At 34.0% G+C, this 25399-nt stretch overlaps 1 protein-coding gene across 1 annotated transcript in view; it reads left to right on the top strand.

Moving 5' to 3' along the window:
- The window catches only part of LOC127736989 (uncharacterized), a 175980-nt gene that overhangs the window by 32213 nt on the left and 118368 nt on the right, over window positions 1-25399 (top strand). The window contains exon 2 of the mRNA XM_052247545.1: window positions 19184-19370. Coding sequence (XP_052103505.1) covers window positions 19184-19370 — 187 coding nt within the window. The remainder of the gene's footprint in view (window positions 1-19183; window positions 19371-25399) is intronic.

The raw sequence follows: 25399 nt of genomic DNA, 5'->3' as shown, positions 1-25399 counted from the left end.
GGGTTATTATCACAGGTGTAAAATTTCCCGATTTAGGGGCAACAAAGTATACGAAAAAATTTTGGCGGTTTTCATTTTGGTGGATTCTTAAATCCCAATTAAATATTTTGGTGAATACTGAAATTGTTTCAGTTAAAAAGTTATAAAACTTGACAAAGTGTCTATTGTTATGGTTAATTGATTCTTTTTATACGCCCGTTTACGGGACGTATTATGGTATACCGTTGTCCGTCTGTCCGTCCGTCGTCAACATGTCGGATATTAACTCAAAAACGCTTTAACCAATTTGCATAAAACTTTGGTGAATTGTTTATATCTATTGACGTGAGCTCCCTTTCGTTTTTTATAAATTTTAGATTATACGTTTCCGAGTTATGGGGTTTTATTCATTAAAAAAAGGGGGATTTTCCAGTTTTCGGACAATAACTCAAGAATGCTTTCACCAACTTGCAAGAAATTGTGGTGAATTGTTTATATCTATTGACAAGAGCTCCCTTTCGATTTTTATATATTTTAGATTTTACGTTTCCGAGTTACAGGGTTTTATTCATAAAAAAAGGGGATTTTCCAGTTTTCGGACAAAAAATCAAACATGCTTTCAGCAGTTCTTATGAAACCTAGGTGAATTGTTTATATCTATTGATGTAAGCTCCGTTTAGAATTTTATAAATTTTACATTTTACATTTTACATTTCTGAGTTATGGGGTTTTATTCATTAAAAAAGGGGGGATTTTCCAGTTTTCTGACAATAACTCAAAAATGCTGTCAGCAATTCTCATGAAACTTTGGTGAATTATTTATATCTATTGATGTAAGCTCCCTTTACATTTTAATAAATTTCTAATATGACATTGAGAATGAATTGAACTTTAATTGTTTATAGTCTGTAAACTATACAGATTTACTAAGTATTGCGCAACAGCACAGTGTATTGCACAACAGCAAGAAATCTTTAATTGAATATAAATTCAATTCATATAACCAATTTCAAGTTTTTTTGACTACATTTATTCAGAAACCTATAATATGTCAAATATTTAATACAATCCAAATTCAGACCTGTATCAAGCTTGAATATTGTGTCCATTTTTGCCCCAACTGTTCAGGGTTGGACCTCTGCGGGCGTATCCAGCTGCGCTCAGCGAAGCAGTTTATTTTTACTGGAATGACCTCTTATTCATTAATTAAATTCTGATACAGTTAATCATTAAAATACCGCTAACTTAACTATTTTTTACAGGTATTCAAACTCTTGTAAATTTTACGATTGAATAGTTACGAAATTTACCAGACCTTTGATGTACTTACTAATTAGGTTACAAAATTATCATGAGTGTTTACAACTCTTATATAGTTTGACCCTTATTAATAAGGGTTATTACCTGATAAGAGTACCTTGCACTCTTATTCTAATTGACACTTATTGATAAGGGTATAGTCATTTTATAAAATACATTTATGTACAATGCCCTTTGGCATTTACAATGTATCTTGTTAAAAATAACATAATTCGTTATTGACCTGCCGACAGGAAAAAAATAGATGGTTTACAAAATCCTTTAGCCATGTTAACTTCGAAACTACCCAACGTATGCATAAATTTTAGCCGAATTTATTTTCACGATTTTCGTTTATCCGCCAAAATAAGCGAAAATAAACACCCGGAGAAAATAACCCGCTATACGGTAGTTTCAGGTATGATTTGATAATTGTGCATAGTGGCACCAGCTGATCCAACTAAAACCGCTCATATGGCATATTTAAACTCTAGTATATAGTGGAATTAAACCATACACCACTGTTGGACACCATTATTGAAATTATTATTCTGATAAGAAATTTAGAATATTCCTCCATGCAGCCCGCAACAATTAGCAAAACCTATACTGCATAGTCAGCTATAAACAGCCACGAAATGACAAATGTAAAACAATAAAACTAAAGCAGCCTGATTTATGTACAAATCAATTATGAAAAATAAATATGATATACAGCAACAATCAACAATCACCAAATTACTGGGTCCTTACTATGGACAGGTACATATAGAATGTGGCGGGTTAAACATGTTAGCTGGCACAAAACTCTCCCCTAACATGGGACAGTGTATGTGCATAATCGCGGACATTGAATCTTTAAAAAATAAATTGGAAATATCTTTTGAAAGTGGTAGGATTGGATAGCGGAAACATTACGGTACAAACATTATTTGATACTTGAGAAATAGCTGAGATAAATATTTTCACCAATTCTTCCACAATATTCAGCTTAAATTCTGTCAAGTTTGACTTTGGTTTTTTAATTAACTGCCTATAGCGCCCTTGGTGCTTTGATTTTTAAAAGAGTTATGCCCGTTGGAAACATTAATTATACATAAAATTGCATCGTTAGCGCTCTCATGTGTACAATTCTTGCCTGAATTTTATGAAACTTATATCATAGGTTTATATCAGCAATGCCTTTGACACTTTTGAAAATAAGTGCTGATCAAATATTTTTAACAAGTTATGCCCCTTGGAAATATTAATTATAACAGAAATCGCATTGCATTTGTTCTGAAGCATCATTTCTCTAAGATGTTTATAAAAAGTTTTATATTTGCCCTTGTACCTTGGATAGATAAAATATGTGCAACGCGTGGGACATATTGGAACTGTGTTCTGTTATTCAACTGTATTCGGCGATTAATTTTGAAGACATATCACATCTTAACCAAGTCTGATTGATCTGCAACTTATATATTTTTCCAGTTTAGGCATACTGAAATATGAACCTCATTAAATTCGATCCCAATATAGTTGCTAAAAAGGAATACATATATTTAAAAAGTCTTAATAAATTCAATTAAGAAATAAAATGCTCCGCAGGGCTCAGCTTGATACGACCGCAGAGGTCGAACCCTGAACAGTTGGGGCAAGTATGGACACAACTTTCAAGCTGATACAGCTTTGCATTTGGATTGTGATTAAATATTTGACACAGCATAGGTTTCTGACACAGAATGAATGTGGTCTAAGAACTTAAAATTTTCAATTAGACATTCACCTATTATGGTCCAATATCCAAAATCTAAATACATGGTTAGATTCAGCATATCAAAGAACCCCAAGAATTCAATTTTTGATGAAATCAAACAAAGTTTAATTTTGGACCCTTTTGACCTCAATGTGGACAAAGTTGATAACGGGGCCCAAAAATCAAAAATCTAAATACATGGTTAGATTCAGCATATCAAAGAACCCCTTATATTCAATTTTTGTTGAAATCAAACAAAGTTCAATTTTGGACCCCGATTTGGACCAACTTGAAAACTGGGCCCATAATAAAAAATCTAAATACATGTTTAGATTCAGCATATCAAAGAACCCTAAGAATTCAATTTTTGTTAAAATCAAACTAAGTTTAATTTTGGACCCTTTGGACCTTAATGTAGACCAATTTGAAAACGGAACCAAAAATTAAGAATGTAAATACACGGTTAGATTCGGCATATCAAAGAACCCCAATAATTCAATTTTTGATGAAATCAAACAAAGTTTAATTTTGGACCCTTTGGACCTCAATGTGGACCAATTTAAAAACGGGGCCCAAAATCCAAAAACTAAATACACGGTTAGATTCAGCATATTAAAGAACCCCAAGATTTCAAGAATAAAACCCCATTGAAATTGGTCAAGAAATAAGCAATTTATACGAAGTATCTTCTTTTGCACAATACTGTGCAATTAAATATTTCTTGCTATTGCGCAATACTGTACAATTGACAATTTCTTGCTATTGTGCAATATTGTGCTATTGGATATTTCTTGCTATTGAGCAATACTGTGCAATTGAAGATTTCTTGCTATTGCGCAATACTGTGCAATTGAAGATTTCTTGCTATTGTGCAATACTGTGCAATTGAAAATTTCTTGCTATTGCACAATACTTATTATATAATAATTTACACATCCTGTTTGGTGTGTATCTCCTATCATATCATTATTATTTGCTTTTAAATATAAATCAGAAATAACCAACTTAAAATGGAAAATTTTAAAAGAAAAAAAAAGGAAAAAAAGAAAAAAAAGGAAAAAAAAAAAAATACCCCCCCCCAAATTTTTTAAACCCCCTTATGATTCATCACCCCCAAACTCAATCCCAGCCTTCCCTTTGTGGTATGGTACCTTGCAGTACAATTTCAGAGAGATCCATACACTTGAACACAAGTTATTGTCTGGAAACTAGAAAAATGTGTTTTTTGGCCCCTTTTTGGCCCCAAATTCCTAAACCTTTAGGGCAATTACCCCCAAACTCAAACCCAGCTTTCCCTTTGTGATATGGAACCTTGTAGTACAATTTCAGAAAGATCCATACACTTACGCACAAGTTATTGTCCTGAAACTAGAAAAATGCTTGTTTTTTGCCCCTTTTTGGCCCCTAATTCCTAAAATATTGAGGCAATTACCCCCATCATCAATCCCAGCCTTCCCTTTGTGGTATGGTACCTTGCAGTACAATTTCAGAGAGATCCATACACTTGAACACAAGTTATTGTCTGGAAACTACAAAAATGCTTATTTTTGGCCCCTTTTTGGCCCCCAATTTCTAAACGTTTAGGCAATTACCCCCAAACTCAATCCCAGCATTCCTTTTGTGATATGGAACCTTGTGGTACAATGTCAGAGAGATCCATACACTAACACACAAGTTATGTCTGGAAGTTACAAAAATGCATATTTTTGGCCCCTAATTCCTTTACTGTTGGTACCATAATCCCCAAAATCAATCCCAACCTTCCTTTTGTGGTATTGAACCTTGTGGTAAAATTTTATAGAGATCCATTCACTTAAACTAAAGTTAGAGTGCGAAAACCAATGTGTCTTCGGACGACGCCGGACGACGCCAGACGACGACGACGACTACGACGCCAACGTCATACCAATATACGACCACAAAAATTTTTTTGCGGTCGTATAAAAACTAATCCACATCAGATTTCATTTATTTGGATAATCTAATTTTTAGGCAGAAATTATAAAAAAAAATTTTTGAAATGAATCCTATTAAGCTCCAGATGGTCCAAAATTAAACTTTGTTTGATTTCAACAAAAATTAAATTATTGGTGTTCCTTGATATGCTGAATCTAATTGTGCATTTAGATTTTTTTAATTTTGAGGCCTGTTTTCAAATAAGTCCACCTTAAGGTCCAAAGGGTCCACAATACAACTTTTTTTTATTTAAAAAAAATTGAATTCTTGGGGTTCTTTGATATGCTGAATCTAAGCGTGTATTTAGATTTTTGGAAAGTTTGCTATAGCTTGCTATAGCAATAAACTTTCCTATGACATCGTCCTCAAACGGGAAGTTGGACAGACTATCTTACTATAGGATATGTGTTCTACTCCTAGATAATGCAGTACTAGTGTTTGAATACTAATTATAGGAAGATGCTTTTGAAATTTTGAGTTACTTCTATTTTGATAAGCTTACAGCTTGAATAAAAATGGAATGAATGTTCACCGACAATTCAAATGAATCCAACTTCATTTTGAAAATAGGTATCACAAATCACTTCGCGGATCTGCCCTGCATGAAAGATAAAATCAATACACTTCAACACGAGGCAGCAGTTTCTACGTTTAATTCATTGAAAATTAAGAGGGCCTGATATTTATTTCGAGGTGTGTGTTGGTTTTTTTTTAACATTTATTCATGAAATTAAAGAATTCTTATTGTTAAGAATATCGTAATCTTTTCAATTTTTACTTTTGTAAATGGTATTAGGTGTGACTTTTATTAATTATGCATACTTTTAACTGTCAGCCATTTTGTATGTTTATGTTACCTCTATGTTTTCCTACGGGATTCCCCAGACATGCGTTTAATCCATATACGTGAACCTCCCGACGGGAGTACAATAATACTGGTGTCAGGGGTCTCCTCCCGTCATCTGATTGAAGAGAAAATAAATACCGTGTTTAAAATATTTCATGAATGAACATGAACTCAACAATATACAGAACTGAAGTCTGTCCAGGGATTTCAGATCACGATATTGTTTATGCTGAAGCAACAACAACACCAATCAAAGAAAATCAGACACCAAGAAAGGTATACCAATATAAAAAAGCAGACTTTGAGACCATGAAAGCAGAAGCAAATAATTTTGGAAACGACTTTATCAATAACCATCAAAATAGTACAGATATAAACAAAATGTGGGAGGAATTTAAAGATGAGATTCAAAAACTTACTGACAAGCACATACCACAGAGAACAATCACACATCAACATGGATACCCTTGGATAACCATAGAACTGCGTAGGATGATGAGGAAAAGGGACAGACTATACAACAACATTAAAAAAACAGCAGATAACGGGAAAATGAGAACAGCATATAAAAACCTGAAACATCTTGTACAAAAAGAAACACGAAAATGCTACTGGAACTATGTATCAAACATCGTTGCACCAGATGATAAACCAAATCCAAAGAAATTTTTCTCTTTTTTAAAATGCATGAGGAAAGAAACAGCTGGAGTCCCACCATTGAAACATGAAGGACAAACATCTAATGACACAGTTGACAAAGCAAACACATTAAACCACCAGTTCCAATCAGTGTTTACTGAAGACAACAAAACTGAAATGCCAAATATGGGGAAATAAAAAATTCAACACCATGAATGACATCAACAACACAATAAATGGAGTAGAAAAGCTGCTGAAAGAACTCAACCCTAACAAAGCAAGTGGGCCAGACCATCTCACCCTAAGAATACTAAAAGAACTCCATCATGAATTAGCTGCAACAGTCACTTTCCTGTTCAATAAATCTATGTTTCTAGGAAAAACACCAACAGACTGGAAACACGCATTTGTTTGTCCAATCTACAAGAAAGGGCCACGCCATGAACCAGCAAACTACAGGCCCGTCTCATTAACCTGTATCCTTTGCAAGCTAATGGAGCACATCGTAGTATCCAACGTCATGAAACATCTAGAAACTAATAAAATACTATCCGAATTCCAACACGGCTTTAGAAGTAAGAGATCGTGCGAGACACAACTCATAGGCCTGATACATGATCTAACATATACGATGGACTTAAAGACACAAACAGACATGATAGTCCTGGACTTTGCAAAGGCATTTGATAAAGTCAGCCATCCACGCCTGCTACACAAGCTCAGACACTATGGGATAAGAGGGAAAAATCACAAATGGATCACAGCATTTTTAGACAACAGAACACAGGCAGTTGTACTGGAAAATAAGTATTCAGACAAAGTGGGAGTAACATCTGGAGTACCCCAAGGCAGTGTACTTGGACCTGTCCTTTTCCTTATCTTCATCAATGACATCACTGATGATATACAGTCAACAATCCGTCTGTTTGCTGATGATTGCACCATCTACCGGCCAATTAGAACTACCAAAGATCAAGCCATCCTTCAAAAAGATCTGACTACACTGACGAAATGGGAACAGAAATGGAAAATGGAATTTAATGTCAGCAAATGCAACGTGATGCACCTAACAAGATCTAAAACCCCCATAAAAGAACCCTATTACATGCATGGGAAACAACTAGAAGCAGTCACAGACACGAAATACTTGGGAATTACCATCAAAGACGACCTTAGCTGGAACCTACACATAAACAACATTGTAGCCAGTGCAAACCAAGCACAAGGGATGCTCAGCAGAAACATCAAAAAAGCTCCACAACAAACAAAAACCAATGCTGTCAATGCACTTATAAGACCAAGAGTGGAATATAGCGCAGCCATATGGGATCCCTATACACAAGAAAATATTGACAAAATAGAGCGGGTACAAAGAAGAGCAGCTCGCTATATTTTCAATGACTACAGTAACGAATCGAGTGTCACAAGCATGATAAGCAAGCTTAAATGGATACCTCTCTACCAACGAAGAGTGAACATCAGATTATGCCTATTTTACAAAATTGTAAATGGACTAGTAGCAATTCCAACAGATACTTACCTATTTCCACTAAATAGAACATCAAGACACTACAATACCATGGCATACACCATCTTCAGCCCAAGACATGATTACTACAAATTCTCATTCTTTCCAAGAACAGTAATAGCCTAGAATAAATTACCGGAATCGACAGTGAAAGCTCCCACTATCGAAGCTTTCAAGACACTAGTTACCTAGATGATGGAATGTTTTTATCCTGCACCAACTGTACAGCATGCACCGTATTTTCTTTTTTGATCTTTGATCTTTTATTGTAAATAGACATTACCAACACCTACGTAACGCACAAGTATTGAGTACTCATTATTGAGTTTAACTACTATATCAAAGAAGAAGAAGATTTTCCGGCGCCATTTACGATATTTACAAATGTTTATTAAAGAGGTAAAAGCCCGAGTGTATCGAAAGTATCCTCATATCTCGGCCCATAACAATCTCGGCCTATGACATAATCAGCCTCACAAAATCGGACTATAATTACTATAGAACTCTATGGGATTTAATTTTTTATATTGGTATGACGTTGGCGTTGTCGTCATCGTCGTAATCCAAAGACACATTGGTTTTCGCACAATAAATTTAGTTTAAGTGAATGGATCTCTATGAAATTTTACTATAAAGTTCAATACATGTGTACCACAAAAGGAAGGTTGGGATCAATTTTGGGGGTTATGGTACCAACAGTTAAGGAATTAGGGGCCAAAAAGGGACCAAAAATAAGCATTTTTGTAATTTCAAGACAATAACTTGTGTGTTATTGTATGGATCTCTCTGACATTGTACCACAAGGTTCCATATCACAAAGGGAATGCTGGGATTGATTTTGGGGGTAATTGCCTCCAAATTTTAGGAATTAGGGGCCAAAAAAGGGGCAAAAAACAAGCATTTTTCTAGTTTCATGACAATAACTTGTGTGTAAGTTTATGGATCTTTCTGAAATTGTACTACAAGGTTCCATATCACAAAGGGAAGGCTGGAATTGAGTTTGGGGTAATTGCCCAAGTTTTCAGGGGTCGTAACAAGCTGCGCCCAGCGGAGCATTTTATTTTACTGTAACTTGAAAACAGTAAGTGATAGACACACACGGTCTTCAGTAATGATCACAGGACAATAAAACAAATCAAATAATATATAGGGTGAGTCTCTGGGGGTCACCCCCACCCCCTTCAATTTGAGAATGTGCTTTTATCTTGTAAACGGTCGAGATCCTCACCCCTAAACCATATATATTCTTGTATGGGACAATAAAACAAATCAAATGAAATATTTGGGGAGTCCTTGGGGTCACCCCCACCCCCTCCTGTTTGAAAACTTGTAAAAGGTCAAGATCCACACCCCTAAACCATAAATATTCTTGTATGGGACAATAAAACACATCAGATAAAATATAGTGGAACTCCATGGGGGTCACCCCCACCCCCTTCTTTTTGAAAACTTGTAAACAATCGAGATCCCCACCCTGAAACCATATATACTCTTATATGGGACAAAAAAACAAATCAAATGAAATAAAGGGAGAGTCCCCTGGGGATCCCCGCCCACTTTTTGAGAACTTGTAAACGGTCAAGATCCCCACCCCTAAACCATATATATTCCTGTTCGTCATTTCAAGGAGATTTGAATGACATACAGGGTCAATCCCATGGCTTCACTTAAGCTTATGCATATCACTTTACTAGACCAAACCAATTTGTACTGGACTTTGCCCAATGTCAGGCGACCATGGGAATGACGAATTATGGGAGCTTTGTTTGGGAGACTTCGTAACAGCATCCTGTTACAATTATTTCTTGTTAACAATGTGTCAACTCAACACAGAGGCAAAGATAATATCAAATGAATGGCTGAAAACCAAAAATCTCAAAATGTCATTGCCTCAATGCTGAATTTCACAGCAGCAACTAAAATATATTACCTGGTTATAAAATAAAGCACCTCTACGAATCTAGTGTGTATTAACTTTTTATTCCTGTCTACATATTGCCATTGTTGATTAAAGCCTCTCATATAAATTCTCTTTCATTACAGTTGTATTGATTTAAGATTGCTGTCTTATTTGAATTAAGAGATGTGGAAATTTTTGCGAATGAACCAGCTATTCAAAAGAGTTCAAAGGACGAAGATATATAAACAATTATAGGTCACCATACGGTCGTCAACAATGAGAAAAACTCATACCATATAGTAAGCTATCAAAGGCCCTGATATAAAAAAATGTGGAACAATTCAAACAAGAAAACTAACTGCTTAATTAGTAATGATACAATTTACTAAAAACAAATATGAAGGACCTAAATCAATAAAAAATACTAAAATTACAGGCCGTTTACATAGGATGGGCACAGAAAGAAATTAACAGAGCTTTCTGTATATTTGATTATTTTAAATATACAATTTAAGATTGCAATAGAAATTATAAAAATTTTACATGACAAACACGTGATTTTTGATAATTGCTGATTAGACAATGGTTTCGTAAAAAAAAGTGATTAAATACATAGTTGAAATAATACACATCTACAACCTATTTGATATAATACACATCTACCGTTGCAAACTTTCCACAGGTGCTATCCAGCACTTTGATTGATTTGGGGCATGGTCGACCCACATTAAGGTCCAAAGGGTCCAAAACTAAACATTGTTTGATTTAAAAAAAAAAAAGAATCGTTGGGGTTCTTTGATATGCTGAATGTAGTTGGGTATTAAGAATTTCGATTTTAGGTTCTGTTTTTGAAATGATCCATATTAAGGTCCAAAGGGGTCCAAAATTAAACTTTGTTTGGTTTCTTAAAAAAAAAAAATTATTGGTGTTCCTTGATATGCTGAATCTTATTGTGTATTTAGTTTTTTTAATTTTGAGGCCTGTCTTCAAATTGGTCCACATTAAGGTCAAAAGGGTCCAAAATACAACTTTTTTTGATTTAAAAAAAAAAATTGAATTCTTGGGGTTCTTTGATATGCTGAATCTAAGCATGTATTTAGATTTTTGATTTGGGGCATGGTCAGGCACAATTAAGGTCCAAAGGGTCTAAAATTAAACTTTGTTTGATTTAAAAAAAAAAGAATGTTTGGGGTTCTTTGATATGTTGAATCTTAGAGTGTATTTAGATTTTTGATTTTGGGCACAGCATTCAAGTTGGTCCAAATTGGGGTCCAAAATTGAACATTGTTTTATTTCATCAAAAATTAAATCATCAAAAATTAAATTGTTTGTGTTATTTTTTGATATGGTAAATCCAACAGTGTTTTAGATTTTTTGATTTTGTGCTTGGTTTTCAAAGTTGGTCCAAATTGGGGTCCAAAATTAAACTTTGTTTGATTAATTCAAAAACTAAATCATTGGTGTTCTTTAATGTGTGCAATGACAATCTAACAGTGTTTTAAATTTTTGATTTAGGGACCGTTTTTCAAACTGGACCCCATCAAGGTCCAAAGTATCCAAAATTAAACTTAGTTTGATTTTAACAAAAAATGAAACAATGTGGTTATTTGTTTGATATTCTGAATCCAACCATGTTTTTAGAATTTGAATATTGGACCATAATTGGTAAATGTCTCATTTTAAAATTATTTAAGAACTGATATCACATTCATTCTGTGTCAGAAACTATGCTATTATTACATATATATTTGCTCAGAATCTAATTTCAGAGATGTTATCGCACAATTAACAGAAATTTTAAGTTGAGTCATAGTTGATGATAGATATAACATCATATCTACTTTTAGAGAACTATTTTTGTGGTTTACATCACTGGTTCATGGAAAATAAATTGGTTCACAGACAATAACTTGAGTATAAGTGTATGGATGTGTAAGAAAATTTTAGCTCAAGGTTCCATACCACAAGAGGAGGGTTGGGATATTAAATTGAGTCATAGTTTAAAATAGATTTGCTGATTCAGATATATTAATTGTGGTGATAATTGTGTATGCATTGTGTTCTATTTAAAGATTTTTAACATGTTTGAATATTTTCTTATGGTTGGAAATTCCCTTGGAAATTAAAATAGACCTTTGTCCATCTGTTGAAGTGGAAGATAAGTAAAATTTTTAAATACAATTGTGCCATACATTATGTTATGTGAAATCTTAAGAAAAAGAAATGTTATTTTTAGATAATCTATTTTTAGTAAAGGATATATTTCATTACAATACATTGTGTAGATAAAGTTGTTGACATTGATAGATAAGTTGCAGATATTAGTTTGTGACAAATGAAAGAAAAAATATTTGGAACTAGTTATTAATTATATATATATATAAAGTTTGATTACACTAAGTGTTTTTACATAATTTTCACCTTTTATCAAGATAACACACCATCTGGTAACTGTCAATAACAAAATTATAATTGGAGTGAGATTTATTTGAAAATTTTGTGTTTCCTAAGTGTTGTTGATGATAAGCTCTGTAGGACTTGAAATTTAATGTTCATTATTAGATATTTTGAAGAAAATTACAGATAAGTTTTATAGATTTTTTAAAGTCATTGTATTAATGATAAATGATATTTTGGAAATTATTTTTTCTTTACTTTGGTAAATTGTTAGAAGAATTTTGTGGTAGGTTTGTTTGTAATTCAGTATAAACTAATTTTCTGAATACTATATGCATTTTTTTTAGTCCCCTAATGACAAAGTCGTAGGGGACTAGGTTTGCACTCTGTCCGTCTGTCTGTTCATCCGTCAGTCCGGAAAATCATTTTTCCACAATTTTTTTCTTCGTGCTTGAAGATATTGATTTGATATAAAGTGTATTGTTTTATCATGACAAGTTACAGATCAAGTTCGAATTTTGTTCTGGTCTGACGATTTTGTGCAGAGTTATGGTCCTTGAACTTCACTCAAATAATCAGTTTTTCAGCATTTTTTTTTGTCATGCTCGAAGATATTGATTTGATGATTGGTTAATACTTTTATCATGACAAGTTACAGATCAAGTTTAAATTTTGGTCCAGTCTAAGGATTTTGTGCAGAGTTATGGTCCTTGGACTTAGAAAATTCACTCAAATAATCAGTTTTCCTCACTTTTTTATACGCCCGTTTACAGACGTATTATGGTATACCCTTGACTGTCTGTCCGTCTGTCTGTCCGTCCGTCGTCAACATGTCGGACATTAAATCAAAAAAGCTTTAACCAATATGCATGAAACTTTGATGAATGGTTTATATATATCGACGTGAGCTCCCTTTCGTTTTTTATAAATTTCAGATTTACCGTTTCCGAGTTTTGGGGTTTTATTCATTAAAAAAGGGTGGATTTTCCAGTTTTCCGACAATAACTTAAGAATGCTTTCACCAACTTGCAAGGAATTTTGGTGAATTGTTTATATCTATTGACATGAGCTCCTTTTCGATTTTTATAAATTTTAGATTTTACGTTTCCGAGTTACAGGGTTTTATTCATAAAAAAAGGGTGATTTTCCAGTTTTCAGACAATAACTAAAAAATGCTTTCAGCAGTTCTCATGAAACTTTGGTGAATTGTTTAAATCTGTTGATGTAAGCTCCCTTTAGAATTTAATAAATTTTAGATTTTACATTTCTGAGTTGTAGGGTTTTATTCATTAAAAAAGGGGGGATTTTCCAGTTTTTGGACAAAACAATAACTAAAAAATGCTTTCAGCAGTTCTCATGAAACTTTGGTGAATTGTTTATATCTGTTGATGCAAGCTCCCTTTAGAGTTTTATAAATTTTAGATTTTACATTTCTGAGTTGTGGGGTTTTATTCATTAAAAAAAGGGGGGGGGGGGATTTTCCAGTTTTTGGACAATAACTCAAAAATGCTTTCAGTAGTTCTCATGAAACTTTGGTGAATTATTTATAGCTATTGATGTAATATCCCTATTGATTTTCATAAATTTCAAATATGACATTGAGAAGAAATTGAACTTTATTTGTTTATAGTCTGACAACAGATTTACTAAGTATTGCACAACAGCAAGAAATCTTTAATTGAATATAAATTCAATTCATATAACCAATTTCAAGTTTTTTGAATACATTTATTCAGAAACCTATAATATGTCAAATATTTAATTACAGTCCAAATTCAGACCTGTATCAAGCTTGAATATTGATTCCATTTTTGCCCCAACTGTTCAGTGTTGGACCTCTGCGGGCGTATCCAGCTGCTCTCAGCGAAGCAGTTTTTTTCGTCATGCTTGATGATATTGACTTGATATTTGTTATATAGTATACACCATAGCAAGTTATAGATCAAGTTAGCATTTTGTTCCAGTACAATGAATTTTTAACCTGTAGGGGACTACGAGGGTTGTCCGTAAAGTTTGAGGACAATCTCAATAAAATATCATTTACCCGTCCGAAATAAATAAAACAAGTATGTAACTAATTTCATGATTTACTGATTAAGTGTACAAAATTTTATTTCAGTACCTGCTTAAATAATCGTATTGTCATCAATTTGAAAATCATAAGAAACTCTCACCCGGAGCATCCGAACAAATATTTCCGACGTTCCGACGTTCAACGACGTAAACATTTTAAAAACTTTTCTCAACGTAGTCTCCTTTCAAAGCAACACAGTTTTTACATCTTTTCAACCAGTCATCAAATATTTTATCAAACTGTTCTGTTTTCATTTTTAAGATTATGTTCATTACGTCCCGTCTTAGTTCAGGTAAATCGTCGAACCTTTTTCCACGGAGAAAAGATTTGATATGCGGGAATACCGCAAAATCCATTGGTGCTAAGTCATGGCTATACGGAGGTTGTTTCAGACATTCGAATTCAAGTAAATCAATTTCTAGATGAGTTTTTAGAGAAGTGTGCCCGGTGCATTGTCTTTGTGTAATATCACTGATGTAGTAATGAAACCAGCTTTCATCGGTTGTAATTAGTCTGTCTAGAAATCGTATGCCACTACGAGAAAGTTTTTTAATAAACTGATTTGACAATTCCATTCATTTTGTTAAATGTTCTGCTGTAAGAAGTCGCTGTACCCATCTTGCACATACTCGATTCATATTTAAATCATTTGCTAAAATGTGGTGCGCTGTAGTCTTAGAAATGTCATATTTTGTCTGCAACTTCGCAAACTGTTAGTCGCCGGTCAACGTTGATAACGTTCAGAACTTCATATTTTATCGCATCTGATTTCCTGAAAGATGGCCTACCTTTCCGCTCTTCGTCTTCCAAATTGTCTCTACCGTCCCCAAACCTTTTGTGCCACTTGAATTCCAATGAACGACTAACTTTGCTATGTTTCTCAGACTGTTTTAAGAATTTGTGTGTTTCTGTTGGCGTCTTTCCGATGTCTACACAAAACTTTATAACCATCCGCTGCTCCACCTTTTCCGTAAATGTCCTTTTTTTCAGTGATGCCGATTCTGAATTCAATGCTTCAAATCGAGATTTCTCCGCTATTTCAAAATTTTGACCATTCAAATTAAGCAGGCGTAACGGCAAGACTATTGTCGACGTCACAATGTATGTTTCGTGTATTTTTTGGCGGATTTTGAAATTTAAAATAACAAAAATATGAAAACACCAGCCTGCAAGTAATGTGATATTTTCACCATGCTCCGGGTCCCTATTGATTATATTTATATGAAGTAAGTGTCATTATTTTGCATTTAAAATTGGACAACTATTGATATAACCGAACTAGGATATAGTTCAGAATTACAAATATGCAAAAAGAATTTACCTGAAATGCTATTTTTTCGCAGACTTCAGCTTGTCCACGAACTTTACGGACAACCCTTGTATGTATTGCCAGGCAATACTCACAGAATGCTTGTTTTTGATGAAGCAAACACCTTTAAAAACTAAGCTTATATTGTCTATTAATAAACAAGTATTTAGATTTTTATACGACCGCAAAAATATTTTGCAGTCGTATATTGGTATAACGTTGGCGTCGACGTCGTCGTCGTCCGAAGACAGATTGGTTTTTGCACACTAACTTTAGTTTAAGTGAATGGATCTCTATGAAATTTTACCATAAGGTTCAATACCACAAAAGGAAGGTTGGGATTGATTTTGGGGGTTATGGTACCAACAGTTAAGGAATTAGGGGCCAAAAAGGGGCCAAAAATAAGTATTTTTGTAACTTCCAGACATAACTTGTGTGTTATTGTATGGATCTCTCTGACATTATACCACAAGGTTCCATATCACAAAGGGAATGCTGGGATTGATTTTGGGGATAATTGCCTCAAAATTTTAAGAATTAGGGGCCAAGAAAGGGGCAAAAAACAAGCATTTTTCAAGTTTCATGATAATAACGTGTGTGTAAGTGTATGGATCTTTCTGAAAGTGTACTACAAGGTTCCATATCACAAAGGGAAAGCTGGAATTGAGTTTGGGGGTAATTGCACAAAACGTTTAGGAATAAGGGGCCAAAAAGGGGCCTAAAAACAAGCATTTTTCTAGAATCCAGACAATAACTTGTGTTCAAGTGTATGGATCTCTCTGAAATTGTACTGCAGGGTACCATACCACGAAGGGAAGGCTGGGATTGAGTTTGGGGGTGATGAATCATAAGGGGGTTCAAAAAATTTGGGGGAGGGATTTTTTTGTTGTTGAAATTTTCCATTTTAAATTGGTTATTTCTGATTTATATATAAAAGCAAATAATAATGATATGGTTTGAATAGGTAAATTAAAAATGTTTAAATTCTTAGACCACATTCATTCTGTGGCAGAAACCTATGCTGTGTCAAATATTTATTCACAATCCAAATTCAGTGCTGTATCAAGCTTGAATGTTGTGTCCATACTTGCCCCAACTGTTCAGGGTTCGACCTCTGCGCCCAGCGGAGCATTTTATATATATTTTTATGCCCCCGTCGTAGTGGAGGGGGCATTAAGTTTTACCCTTGTCCATCTGTACGTCCGTCCGTACCTCCCAAGATTGGTTTCTGTTCTCTAACTTTAGTTTGCCTCAACCAAATGTTATGAAACTTATTAGTCCCCTACCGACGAAGTCGAAGGGGACTTTAGGTTTGCACTCTTTCGGTCTGTCTGTCTGTCTGTCCGTCTGTCTGTCCATCTGTCAGTCAGGCAAATCAGTTTTCCAGACTTTTTTTCTTTGTGCTTGAAGATATTGATTTGATATTTGGATTATTGTTTTATCATGACAAGTTACAGGTCAAGTTCAATTTTCACGATTTTAGCTTTTCTCTTTGTTCAGTAAAAGCCCTTTCCCTAGAATTAAATTTTTGATGAAATACTTATTAATTACATTTAGTAGTTTTCTGTTCAAAGGGAAATAACTCATTTTTTTAAAAGGCAAAATGACATTTTGAATTTTTTTCCATTTCTTTGGTAAATTGTTTGAAGAATTTAGTGGTAAGTTTGTTTGTCATTCTTGAAGATATTGATTTGATAATTAGTATATAGTTTTATCATGACAAGTTACAGATCAAGTTGGAATTTTATTCCAGTCTGTTGATTTTGTGCAGAGTTATTGTCTTTGGACATAGAAAATTCACTTAAATAATCAGTTTTCAACAGTTTTTTTGGTCATGCATGAAGATTTTGACTTGATAGTTTTATGTAGTTTACACCATGACAAGTTATAGATCAAGTTAGAATTTTGTTCCATTACAATGAATTTTTAACCGGTAGGGGACTATGTATTGCCATGCAATACTCACAGAATGCTTGTTTATATATAGGGTTCTTTGAAATGCTGAATCTAAACCTGTATTTAAATTTTTGACTTTTGGGCCCAGTTTCCAAGTTGGTCCAAATCATGGTCCAAAATTAAACTTTGTTGGATTTCAACAAAAATTGAATTTATGGGGTTCTTTGAAATGCTAAATCTAACCATGTATTTAGATTTTGAATTTTTGGCTCAGTTATCAAATTTGTCCACATTGAGGTCCAAAGGGTCCTAAATTAAACTTTTGTTTGATTTCATCAAAAATTGAATTCTTGGGGTTCTTTGATATGCTGATTCTAACCATGTACTTAGATTTTAGATATTGGACCATAATAGGTAAAAGTCCAATTTCAAATTTTTCAGTTCTTTGACCACATTCATTTTGTGTCACAAACCTATGCTGTGTCAAATATTCAATCACAATCCAACTTCATTGCTGTTTTAAGCATAAATGTAGTGTCCATACCTGCCCCAACTGTTCAGGGTTTGACCTTTGCGGTCGTATCAAGCTGCGCCCAGCGGAGCATTTTATTTGATATTACTACCGGTATACTGTTTGTCATGAGACAAACAACCTAACTACATGTATATATAAAAAAGAAGATATGGTATTATTGCCAATGAGACAACTCTCCACAAGAGACCAAATGGCACAGAAATTAACAACGATATGTATGTTTGTTAAGTGAACCAGAGAAAGACTGTCTGTCATGTGGTTGAAGAAGAAAAGACTGAAGCGAAGTTTTAAGCTTAAGGCTGCAACCACTTTTTCTACGCCCGTTTACGGGACATATGGTATACTGTTGTCCGTTTGTCCGTCTGTTGGTCTGTTGTCACATGTCGGACAATAACTCAAAAATGCTTTGAGCAGTTTTCATGAAACATTGGTGAATTACTTAAATCTATTGACGTGAGCTCCCTTTCAATTTTTATGAATTTTAGATTATACGTTTCCGAGTTATTGGGTTTTATTCATTAAAAAAGGGGGATTTACCAGTTTTCGGACAATAAATAAAAAATGCCTTGAGCAGTTTTCATGAAACTTTGGTGAATTGTTTATATCTATTGACGTCAGCTCCCTTTAGATTTTTATAAATTTTAGGTTTTACGTTTCCAAGTTATGAGGTTTTATTCATTAAAAAAGGGGGATTTTCCAGTTTTCGGACAGTAACTCAAAAGTGCTTTGAGCAGTTTTCATTAAACTTTGGTGACTGTTTTATATCTATTAAAATAACCTCCCTTTAGTTTTTTTTATAAATTTCTGAGACGACATTGAGGAGTTATGGTACTTTATTCTTTGAAAAAGCGATGGGCGTATCATGTGCTCATGGCGCAGCTCTTTATTAATTAATTTGAAAACCAAAATTTAAAATTGTTTAATGCTCCAATTGTCAAGCTAAGTTTTCAGCATCAATTGATTGTTCCTCAATAACTTTATACTTACCAGGTCAACAATATTTGGAATGTGCATTTGTTGTAATGACTACTGCCGTACTGGCACATGTATATTGAACAACTGATATTTCATGTCTTTATATTGCAGGTACAACTTTTAACTGAACCATGTGTAAAAGGTTTCAATATAATATGTCCAGGACAACATCAAAGGATTTTCAGAAGTAAAGAGTTCTGTAAAACTATTGAAAACCCAGTTTATTTATGCTTATACAATACCTTCAGTTTACAGTATTCTGAAAACTGCACAAAAATGGAATATGCTAGTAGAAAAGGTATGTTGTTTATGAGAAGCTTTAAACCCTATAGATCTTGCCATTGACAGTCCAGCATTGTTTTACACCTTTTTGTTGGGTTAGGCATCTAGTGGCAGGGTTTCAGCTAGCATTTGAGACATTAAGTCATTAATATGGAAGACAAAAAATTACCTTTTTAGCTCACCTGGCCCAAAGGGCCAAGTGAGCTTTTCTCATCACTTGGCGTCCGTCGTCGTCCGTCGTCCGTTGTCCGTTAACTTTTACAAAAATCTTCTCCTCTGAAACTACTTTGCCAAATTTAACCAAACTTGGCCACAATCATTATTGGGGTATCTAGTTTAAAAAATATGTCCGGTGACCCGGCTAACCAACCAAGATGGTCGCCATGGCTAAAAATAGAACATAGGGGTAAAATGTAGATTTTGGCTTATATCTCTGAAACCAATGCATTTAGAGCAAATCTGACAAAGGTAAAATTGTTTATCAGGTCAAAATCTATCTGCCCTGAAATTTTCAGATGAATCGGACAACCCGTTGTTGGGTTACTGCCCCTGAATTGGTAATTTTAAGGAAATTTTTCCGTATTTAGTTATTATCTTGAATATTATTATAGATATAGATAAACTGTAAACAGCAATAATGTTCAGCAAAGTAAGATCTAAAAATTAGTCAAACTTGACCAAAATGGTCAGTTGACCCCATAAGGAGTTATTGCCCTTTATAGTCAAGTTGTAACCATTTTTCTTAAATTTTTGTAATCTTTTACAAAAATCTTCTCCTCTGAAACTACTAAGACAAATTTAACCAAACTTGTCCACAATCATCATTAGGATATCTAGTTTAAAAAATGTGTCCGATGACCCCGCCCGCGAACCAAGATGGCTGACATGGCTAAAAAATAGTACATAGGATAAAATGCAGTTTTTGGCTCATATCTCTGAATCCAAAGCATTTAGAGCAAATCTGACGGGATAAAATTGTTCATTAGGTCAAGATCTATCTGCCCTGAAATTTTCAGACCAATCAGGCAACACGTTGTTGGGTAGCTGCCCCTGAATTGGTAATTTTAAGAAAATTTTGCAGCTTTTGGTTATTATCTTGAATATTATTATAGATAGAGATAAACTGTAAACAGCTATAATGTACAGCAAAGTAAGATCTACAAATAAGTCAACATGACCAAAATTGTCAATAACATAAACGGTACCAATTTTTCTGCACCAGATGTGCATTTCGACAATCAATGTCTCTTCAGTGATGCTCGAGGCCAAAATATTTGAAAATCTAAAGCTTATTAAAAACATGAAGAGCAATAAACCAAAAAGGACAAAAAGTATAGCCAAAGCTGGGCAAGGAATCAGAGCTTTGCATGAAGGAGATACATTCCTAAATTTTAAATAATTTCCAAAATTTTGTAACAGCAAAAAATTGGTGGTTGGGGGTGGAGGGAAGGGGACAATTTTTTTGAAAAAAAGGGGGGGGGATAAAAAAAAATTTTGAAAAAGAAAAAGGGGGGGGGGGGTGTAAAAATTTATTTTTTTTTGGGGGGGGGGGGGAGGTCAATTCGCAACAGCAAAGTATATTGCACAAAAGCAAAAAATTGAATAAAAATTCAAATCATATAACCAATTCTAAGTTCTTTGACTACAGTTATTCTGTGTCAGAAACCTATGTGTCAAATATTTAATTACAATCCAAATTCAGACCTGTATCAAGTGCGAATATTGTGTCCATTTTTGCCCCAACTGTTCAGGGTTGGACCTCTGCAGTCGTTTCCAGCTGCGCTCGGCAAAACAATTTATTGGTTATTATCCTGAATATTATTATAGATAAAGATAAACTGTAAACAGAAAAAATGTTCAGCAAAGTTAGATCTACAAATAAGTTTTATATGACCAAAATTGTCAATTGACCCCTTAAGGAGTTATTGCCCTTTAAGGACAATTTTACACAATTTGTTTATCATGTTTGCTAACTTTAAAAAATCTTCTGTAACTACTGAACCAATTCCAACCAAACTTAAGCTGAATGATCCTTAGGGTATCTAGAATAAAGTTTGTGTTTTATTTTCTGTTTACTCAGAAAACATGGCCGCCATGGCTAAAAATAGAACATAGGGTAAAATGTAGTTTTTGACTTATCTATATTACTAAAGGAAGAGACCGATTTCATTGAGCCTCAACTCCTCTGAAACCATACAAAGTAGGAAATATTTGTGATATGACGTATAAATGTAGTGTTTTGTACTTCCTAAATTTGTCTTTGAAACAATTTTTTTTCCACGGAAAATGCCAATTTTTGAGAAAATATCCAAATTCGGAGACCGTTCTCGATCCGTGTCTTATACGCTTTCGCGCATGCTCAGTCGATTTTTTCCCATTGTGTTACTCATTTTGATCCCTTTCGGTAAAGTCAATGGATTTTACGTAGCTCATACGGTTATTGAGTTAAAAGGGTAAAAAACTACTGAAAACCACACTTTGCCACACTTTTCTTAGGTTATTTAATATTTTTATTTTCCAACCGAGATGAATGGGGTCTTTTGCATTATGTTCCTCATTTTCATCTCATTAAAGAAATAGAATTAAATGCATTAACCTTGTCCAAATCCTTATTGTGTCCACCTTATTACTATGTACTAATCTGTTTCAACACTTGCCCAACTGTACCGCGATTTTGCAGGCATCTTCTAGTATCTAAAAAACTAAAGCATTTAGAGCAAATCAGACAAAAGTTGAAGTATTCATTAGGTCAAAGTCTACCTGCCCTGAAATTATCAGCCAAATCGGGTATCTGATTTTTGTCGAGCCTGCGACTTTTGTCGCAAAAGCGAGACATAGCGATCCTACATTCGGTTGGCGTCGGCGGCGGCGGCGTCCAAAAATATTCACCCTTTGGTTAAAGTTTTTGAAATTTTAATAACTTTCTTAAACTGTCCTACATTTCAACCAAACTTGGACAGAAGATTGTTTATAATCATAAGATAGTATCCAGAAGAAAATTTTGTAAAAAAAAAATCCTGTTTATCCGTATTTTACTCATATATGGACTTAGTTTTACTGCCAGTTAACATAACATTCACTCTGTGGTAAAAGTTTTTCAAATTTTAATAACTTTCTTAAATTTTGGCACAAGGTTCCATACCACTAAAGGATGGTTTGGATTGCTTTTGGGGGCTATTGACTTGCGGTTTTGTAATTAAGGGCCAGAAAGAGGGCAAAAAAGTTATTTATCTGGTTTTAAGACAATAACGAGTATAAGAGATATTTATTTGGTCTATATTTTAGCAAAAGGTTCCAAACCTCAATAGGAAGGTTGGGATAAATTTTGGGGGTTATGGTCATAGCTGTTAAGGAATAAGGGGCCAAAAAAGGTCTAACAAAAACATTTTTTTGTCAGGTTCACAGACAATAAGTTGAGTATAAGTGTATTGATCTCTATTAAATTTTAGCACAAGGTTCCATACCACAATAGGAAGGTTGGGATTTATTTTGGGGGTTATTGTCGTAGCTGTTTAGGAATTAGGGGCCAAAAACAAGCATTTTTGATGTTTCAGGACAATAATTGGTGTATAAGAGCAGATTTCTATGAAATTTTACCACAAGGTTCCATACTTTAAAAGAAAAGTTATGAATGATTTATTGAGGGTCATGGCCCATATTGTTTAATAATAAGGGGTCGAAAAGGGGCAGAAAACAACCATTTTTCTGTTTTGCAGGCAATAACTTGAGTATAAGTGTATGGATCTCTATTCAACTTAAGCACAAGGTTCCATTCCACAATAGGAAGGTTGGGATTTATTTTGGGGGTAATTGTTGTAGCTGTTTATTAATTAAGGACCAAAAAGGGGTCAAAAAGAAGCATTTTTCATGTTTCAGGACGCTAGTTTGTGTGTTAAGAGTTTGGATTTCTATGAAATTTTACTACAAGGCTGCATACTTTAAAAGGAAAGTTGGAATTGATTGTAGGGGTCATGGTTCAAACCGTTCAATGATATGGGGCTGAAAAGGGGCCAAAAAATTAGGATTTTCTGATTTGTGGACAATAACTTGAGTATAAGTCTATATATTGCTATTTAATTGTGCCACAAGGTGTTTTACCATAAAATAAAGTTTGGGATTGATTTTAGGGGTTATGACCCTATTGGTTTAGTTAAAAGGAGCCAAAACCAATACTTTGTATAAATTTCTTATTGTTGTAGCAATTTCAATGGGGTTTAGTTCAAGAGTCTTGAATTCTTGGGAGTCTTTAATATGCTGAATCTAATTGGGTATTTAAAATTTGGATTTTAGGGTCTGTTTTTGAAAAGATTCATATTAAGGTCCAAAGGGTCCAAAATTAAATTTTGTTTGATTTCTTTAAAAATTAAATTATTTGTGTTCCTTGATATGCTGAATCTAATTGTGTATTTAATTAAGTCCCCAAAACGAAGTTTGGGAAGACTTATTGTTTTTGCTCAGTTCTTCTTATTATTATTATTCTTCTTCTTCTTCTTCTTCCGCCACTTTTAAATTTGAACTTGTCCGCACCCGTTCTCCAAAACTGCTTGTCAGATTAACTTAGGGTTTCACAATATGTTAGACTAACATGTCTAGTGGTGCAATCAGGGTTTTGTTTGTGCAAGGGGGTTTATAAAGGGGTACTTTGAGGGGCAAAAAGAAAAGAGGGTTTTACTATAGAACCCTATGGGATTTTATTTTTTAAAATTTTCAAATGATTATAAATTGAAAACCATTTGTGATACACACAATCTTTTTAATTGAAAATGTTCTAAATGATAAATCCCATTAAATGAAATACAAGGTTAGTCCCCAGGGGCCACCCCCACCCCCTGCCATTTAAGAAAGTTCTAATACCTTGTAAGTGGTCATGATCCCCACCCCTAAACCATGTATATTTTGGTTTGTTATGCTAAGATGGTTTGAATGATATACAGGGTTGGTCCCCAGGGGTCATCCCGACCCCCTGCCATTTGAGAAAGTTCAAATATCTTGTAAATGGTCGAGATCCCCACCCCTAAACCATAAATATTCTGGTTTGTCATGATAAAGCACATCAAATGAAATACAGGGTTAGTCCCCAGGGGTCACCCCCACCCCCTGCCATTTAAGAAAGTTCTAATATCTTGTAAGTGGTCAAGATCCCCACCCCTAAACCAAGGGTCTGGAAACAGTCATATTTGCCAGTCATGTCCTAAGATGAAACTATTTGTCCTAAACGAGTAATTGGGATTTAGGACAAATTTTATTTTTTCACAGAAGTAATTTCGGTCATTTCATTGATCAATGTTTGAAATCGGATTTCTTAATCGCCATTTTGCACTTGTGATCACGTTTTTGTTTATAATCCCTTTCCTGTAATAAAACTGCCACTACAGTAGTTTGATAATCCTGAGGGCCCTCCTACATGTAATATCTATATCAATGCCTCCGGGAAACATTGGTTAATGATCGCTAATCACTTTTTACCTGTGGTTTTAATTCACACCTGACAGTGATCACAAGCTCAGAATAATATCTTTAAAACATTAAAGTTCCCTGACAAGTGTATTCATTATTTATTTACTTTTCATCAAAGACAGTCATCAATTCTGATTTAAAAATTAAATCTAAATTTACCTAGAAAAAAGTATTTTTTCATGAGTAACACATGTGCTTTATTTACTATGTATTAATACGCATGCGTGAAATTGTCTTCAGCAAATTTAATATTTAATCGTAAAATACAAATTGATTTCATGCTAAATTAAACGAGTGCAACTATTATCTGTTACATTCAAGGTGATATAATAAAAAAATCCGGTGATTTCAAGTCAATTTGATCAACAAAACAAATCCCGGAAATAAATCCGGAATTATTCGTACTTTAAAATATCGCAAACTTCCGGTTTTAACTTTTGTCAAATCGAAAGAAACGTAAGCAATGTCTGAGAATTAACCATTTTGAGTCATTAAAATCATTTCAATTTTAGACTGTTGCCTTCCCTTAACTGTCCTTCATGGTAATGGTAAGACATTTACTTAGTAAATGCGATGAAACAGCAAAAC

The sequence above is a fragment of the Mytilus californianus genome, unplaced genomic scaffold, assembly GCF_021869535.1.
Source record: "Mytilus californianus isolate M0D057914Y unplaced genomic scaffold, xbMytCali1.0.p SCAF_4, whole genome shotgun sequence".
In the NCBI taxonomy this organism is placed as follows: Eukaryota; Metazoa; Mollusca; class Bivalvia; order Mytilida; family Mytilidae; genus Mytilus; species Mytilus californianus.
The sequence above is the reverse complement of the archived record's forward strand: the minus strand, read 5'-3'. Positions and strand labels throughout refer to the sequence as shown.